General features: G+C 43.8%; 1 protein-coding gene across 1 annotated transcript in view; it reads left to right on the top strand.

Annotated features, from left to right (window-relative positions):
- The first annotated feature begins 293 nt into the window (after window positions 1–293).
- The window catches only part of LOC116869867 (laforin-like), a 25977-nt gene continuing 20211 nt past the window's right edge, over window positions 294–6059 (top strand). Inside the window, exon 1 of the mRNA XM_032861425.1 lies at window positions 294–562. Coding sequence (XP_032717316.1) covers window positions 294–562 — 269 coding nt within the window. The remainder of the gene's footprint in view (window positions 563–6059) is intronic.

Below are 6059 nucleotides of genomic sequence, written 5' to 3'. Positions count from 1 at the left end.
GATTTGCAAAATAAATTTTTTTATTCAAAAGAATTAACATGCTCGTGTAAAATACTTGAGGGGAAGTGCTTTAAGAGAAAAAGATTTTTTTCACTCATCTGTGGACATTGGAATTCACAGAAAAATGTGACTCGAGATGGTTAGAACTGGGGGCTTACATAGAGGGGTAAATGAGTTTTAATTACAGGTTTTTAGAAGTATCTGCGCAGACTCAGTTTTCGAGTAATTGAAGTCCCGATCTAGCTGGACTAAGAACTGGCTAGCTGGAGCAAGAAGGAATTTACCTTTGGCTTATGATTAAAGTTCAAGAAGGGCAAAAGTCAAAATGCAATCAACCCCTCTCTGCACCTCTTACCTCACCTTTGGGTGGGCAGAATTCTCAGACCAGCTTCCATTGTGGACAACTGAAACACCTGCACGTCCCTGACCGCTTAGTGATTGGAGGGTTTGTTCACCTAGACGAAGCCTTGAAGAAAGAAAGGATCGGAAGCGAGCAGCCGCAGTGGCAGCCTGCGGACTTGCTGCGCAAGGAGGGAGCTCTTCGAGAGTCAACTCCGTGCAGGTGGCCTTCTGTGTAACAACGTCTGTCTGCTCCAGAGAAAAGCAAACCCCTTGGGAACGTGGATGAATGAAATAGCCCAGAAATTAATGTTAGGTATCTTTCATTTTCTCCAATCAGAAATCTACCAAAGTTAGAGAGTCAAATAAACCAGATCTGAGGTGAGCCATAAAGATCCTGAAAGTCCCCAAATTTTTGCAGACTTTTGCAGACAGATTTGCAGACTCAGCCCCTGTATTTATAGAGCAAGTGTGGGGTGCAGGGTGTGGGGTGCTGTGCACAGCCTCCCACCTGGTCCTGCTTTTACATCTGAGGGTGTGGCAACCTGAAAACCTAATCTTTGCCTGGGGCCTTTGATGGCTTTCAAAATAAGAACACAGCTTCAAAGAATGACATTTTCTAGAAACAGCTTTCTCTCTGGAACCAAAACCTCCGGCTTTCCACAGCAGAGCTCTGACCACACAGCGTCCTGCCAGTGGTGCCTCTACTGGGATAGCAGGTTGCTGGAGAGGGGTCCGGGCACTGGGCATCTGCATCCTTGACGTAAACAGGCAACACCCAGCTTCAGGTCGCCTTTTACATGTTGCAAACATGCTCATGACTGTTATTGCGCCAGCACGCTCAGGAACAAGGAGTTGAACATTTTACAAAGTCCTAATTCTTTTTCTCTCAGTTTAAATTAATCCCCACCCTCACCCCCCACTCATCGGTTCATGATTCTGAAGCTTCGGGTGAACTTAATATTAAAGCCCGGGGAGCTGCGCTCATGGTTTTCCTCAGCACGTCCTTCCTGCACTTACTGTCTCGCACAGGTGTTTGAATTCTTCCTCGGCCACCTCTGACTCCATCCACAACGTGTGTTCTCCCAGGAGGGAAGAAACAGCTGCTGCGTGGCCTCTTGTCCCTTGCATGAAAGTCAGTGTCTTTACCTACTACAGAAGCATTTTTTACTATTTCTCTTGCTTTTGTAGAAGTTTTATAGTGTGCATGAGCCTTACATCATCCTGAAAGACGCCGTAACAGGTGGTGTCTCCGGGCTATTTGTGAAAAGGTGTGATGAGATTTTAGGGAGAAAAGATGGAAGCCTGGGGGATCAAGATACTTCGTGAACCCATGAGAGCACTTATGGATTTTTTTCTTTTTCTCTTTTTTTTTTTTTTTTACATCATAGCTGTTGGATGCTTTCAACTGTAAGTAACACAAAACAAACAGCGGCTTATACCAAATGACATTTACTACTTAATTGAGTCTAGAAATATAGGTGATCCTCAGGGTTGGTTTGGCAGCTCAACATTGCTTTCAAGGACCCAGCTCTTTCCATCTTGCCATTCTTAGCCTCCTCTGTGTGTTAGCTTTCAGCTTCAGCCTTGGTATTACCTGGTCACAAAATGGCTGCCACAGCTCCAGGCATCATCACATCCTCACATGGCAGCGTGCAAAACAGAAAGCGAGGTGCACAAGGGCTCTTTTCATAGGTCTCTCTCCTTTTAGTCAAGGAGAAAGTTCTATCCCACTCCCACAAAAAACCCTGGATGTCTCATAGGCCAGGATGAGGTCACATGGCTACCTACAGCAAGACAGGTTGCAAAAGAGAATGTTTAGCTTTTGCAGCCCTTCTGGTGGGAGTAGGACAAGGAAGAGGGAAGCTGGAAGTCTGTTGGGTTGGCATTCAACAGTGTCGGTTACAGTGTTTGTGTGATTAACACAGGCTGTACGCTAGGGAGAAGGATATAATTAAGTTACCACCCTTTCGTGGCTAGAAATGCTTTAGGATGTCCTTTCCCTTTATTTCCAAGAACCTGTGGCTAATTTTATTTTATTCTATGCCACAGAATATTTTTACTGGTTCTCTGACCAAATTTTAATTCCTTTTTTTTTAATTCTAAAACTAATTCTTGGGATTTGTTCCAAATAACTTGCATATTTGAGGAAAAATAAATCTGTTAATGAACAAATTCACATACATGCTTATTTCTCAAAACTCCTCCCCAATCTGCAGGGCAATATCCTCAGCTTTGCCGAATTATTTTGGCCAAAGCACAGCATAACCCAGATACCACTCCCCTTCCATTCAACAGTGCTGTACCCCCGTATCATGAGGTTTATTTTTGCCTCGGTTGCCTTTGGCTGCATGGCAGAAGCACGCATTTCCCCCAACTCTCCTATCTGTTCTTGACCTCTGTTCCCAGCTTCCTGGTTCCTTCTTTTCCAACTATCTCCTATAAGAATAACTCAGAACATACATACTAGATCTGAAATTCACATGGTTGAGGGACAGTAAAAAAGTGAGTCTACAAAAAAAAAAAAGTGAGTCTACATCTGGCAGAAGTCAGGGTTGGGGAGGAACGGCTGTGGCACAGTTGGTGACCATCAGGCTTGCGAAGGGGGCAGTGGAACTTGCTGAACATCATGTTCTTTGTGGGATCCTGCAGATTCCCAGCGAAGCCAATTCCTTCATGCAACCGAGGACGGGTGCACCTGCAGAAAGTCTGCGTACGATGTGTGAATGCAGTTAAACCAGAAGGCCAGTGCTCAGTGAGAATGAAAAGCTGTTGAACTGAGCATGGTCAGGTCAATCCAAGTCTTCCCCATTAATACTTATGTGAAAGCTTTTGCTTGGTTATGAACACCGCAAGTGCCGGGAGACAGAACAATAGCCAAGTCCTCCAAGGTTTAGCAAACACTAAGGCAAAAAGTTTAAGGTTTGGAAAAGTCTATTAACTTCTGCTTGCCAATTAATAAAACCGTGATGATTTTGTTTTAGCGGCACAATATCTTGTTCTGGTTGCTAACCACCAGTGTTTATAGGCAGATAATTTCACAACCACTAATGCGATGAGTCAGGAGATCTGGGTTCAGCTCCCAGCCTGGCCACTCGCTGTGCTCTTGGGAAAACCACTGGACCTTGCCAAGCCAATGGTTCCCACATTTCTAAAATAACAGCAACAATAATAACGAGAATGGGAATCATTATGGAGCTTTGGTTTAGTGTATTTCAGGCACGGTTCTAAAGTCTTTCCCGCTCACTTACTCTTCATCACATCCCTAGGAAGTAAGCACTGAAATGATCTCTTTACAGAGGGGAAAATCAAGGCAGAGACGAAGTAACGTGCCCCACAAGCACCCAGCTGATACTCGGTGACTCCAGATTCAAACCCAAGCATTCTGACTCTGAGGAATAGAGACCCTACCCACTGATAGCACTTGGTAAGCATCAAATGAGGTAATAAAAAAAAAAAGTGAAAATGTTTTATAAAACTATAAAACCAATTGTGCAATTAACTGGAATCACCTACTCATAATTACCAGTAACGTTGCTTACACCACTACCCAAATAAGTACATTTCCCTTAACCCCACTCCCTTGCAACCTCCCCAGAGTACCAAGACAGATGAAGTTATTGAGAAAGATGCAGTATCCTAGCAAAAAACTAGTCCTGGGGCGCATGGGTGGCTCAGTCGGTTAAGCGTCTGCCTTCAGCTCAAGTCATGATCCCGGGGTCCTGGGATTGAGCCCCACATTGGGCTCCCTGCTCTCCCTGTCCCTCTGTCTCTCTTACTGCTTGTGCTCCCTCTCTCTCTTAAATAAATAAGTAAATAAATAAATAACACAAATCCTTAGAAAAGCTGGAGTATAGATTTTAGCAGGGATTGGAGGAACATAGATAACCTCAAGGAAATAACCATAAGCTCTCAAGTATTATATTATATCAGCCCTTCATATAAATCCCAGGGTGACTGTGAATGTTCATAATTTTATTCGGGGGTCTTTATATAAAAGGATTAATGTTGACATGAAGGCCACTGTCCAAGCCTTAGATTCATCCAAAGTGTAGACCTTAAATAATTCCTTATTATTTAGTTAGTATCTTTTTTTTTCTTTTGGTGATATGATAATTAGGATATTTCATTCTTTTTCTTTTTAAAGATTTTATTTTTTAAAAAAGATTTTATTTATTTATTTGACAGAGAGAGAGATCACAAGTAGGCAGACAGCAGGCAGAGAAAGAGGGGGAAGCAGGCTCCCCGCCGAGTAGAGAGCCCAATACGGGGCTCGATTCCAGGACCCTGGGATCATGAACTGAGCTGAAGGCAGAGGCTTAACCCACTGAGCCACCCATGTGCCCCTAAAAATTTTATTATTTTTTTTCAAGATTTTGTTTATTTATTTGACAGAGTGAGAGAGCACAAGCAGGCAGAGCAGTAGAGGGAGAAGCAGAAGCAGGCTCCCCACTGAGCAGGGAGCCCAATGTGGGGCTCGATCCCAGGACCCTGGGATCATGACCTGAGCTGAAGGCAGTCGCTTAACCAACTGAGCCACCCAGGCACCCCCTAAAGATTTTATTTTTAAATAATAATCTTTACACCAAATTCAGGGCTCAAACTCATAACGTTGAGATCAAGAGTCGCACACTCCACCGATTAAGTCAGCCGGGGTCCCTTGGATATTTCATTCCCAATCAACCAAGTCAACCAACTCTCTGTAGGACTATATGAGGGAAAAAAAAAAAAAAAATCAGCCACTTTTCAAAATTTCCCAGAAAGCTGGGCTACGCAAATCCTGTCTGGGCCCCTGGTAGCATTCACATCTTATCCGAATTCTGTTTTCTTTGCATAAAACCCTTCTTTCCTGCTTTCGGCTTACCATGGAAACCATGTATGTCCTGCTCTTCCCAAGCAAAGTGGGAATTTAGATCTCAGATGGTAGGAAGAAGGGGCACACTTGAAGGGCACACTTGCTTTTTACCCCAGCTTCTTGTATGTTAAAAAAAAGTATATATGTATAAAATGTGTGTACACACACACACACAGCTTCACCAGAATAAGCAAATCCATAGAGACAGAAAGGGGATTGGTATCTGCCTGGGGCTGAGGGGGTGGAGAGTGAGTGCAGAGGGGTACAAGGTTCCTTTTTGGGGTGATGACAATGTTCTAAAAATGGATTATGGTGACGGTTGCCTAAGTCTGTGAATGTACTGAGAACACACTTCAAATCAGTAACTTGTACACTGAACTCATTAAAAAACTGCTTTTTTAAAAAAACTTGTCCATCCTACACGTTCAGTTTTCGGAGGGAGAACCCAAGCCAGAGAATTGTGCAGTCGACTTCCTGGGTCACAGAGCGGGTTGCTCCCTGGAGGCCCCCCCTACTCCGGGAATAAGTGATTCCAGTTTCTTGCACACAGGGTCTTACAGTTTATAAAACATTTGTAAACCATTTTCACATTTTTTACCTTCGCATTTTGACCTTTTGACCTTTGACCTTGCCTGCACACCCCAGGATTCCCACCCAGTCTCCCAAGATGATGTTTTGGCTTCTGATAAATCCTAAATTTTTATTTAGTGATTAAGGTTCAGTGATAACTAAATGAAATGACCTAGTGCATCCCTCTGTTTAAAATGTTTTATGAGGAAGGGCGCCTGGGTGGCTCAGTGGGTTTAGCAACTCCTTTGGATCAGGTCACAGGATCGAGTCCCTGCCTGGCTCCCAGGTCGCGGGG

This window comes from Lontra canadensis, unplaced genomic scaffold, assembly GCF_010015895.1.
Source record: "Lontra canadensis isolate GAN:19392208 unplaced genomic scaffold, GSC_riverotter_1.0 scaffold21, whole genome shotgun sequence".
Lineage (NCBI taxonomy): Eukaryota > Metazoa > Chordata > Mammalia > Carnivora > Mustelidae > Lontra > Lontra canadensis.
Note: the sequence above shows the minus strand (reverse complement) of the source record. Positions and strands in the feature narration are given on the sequence as shown.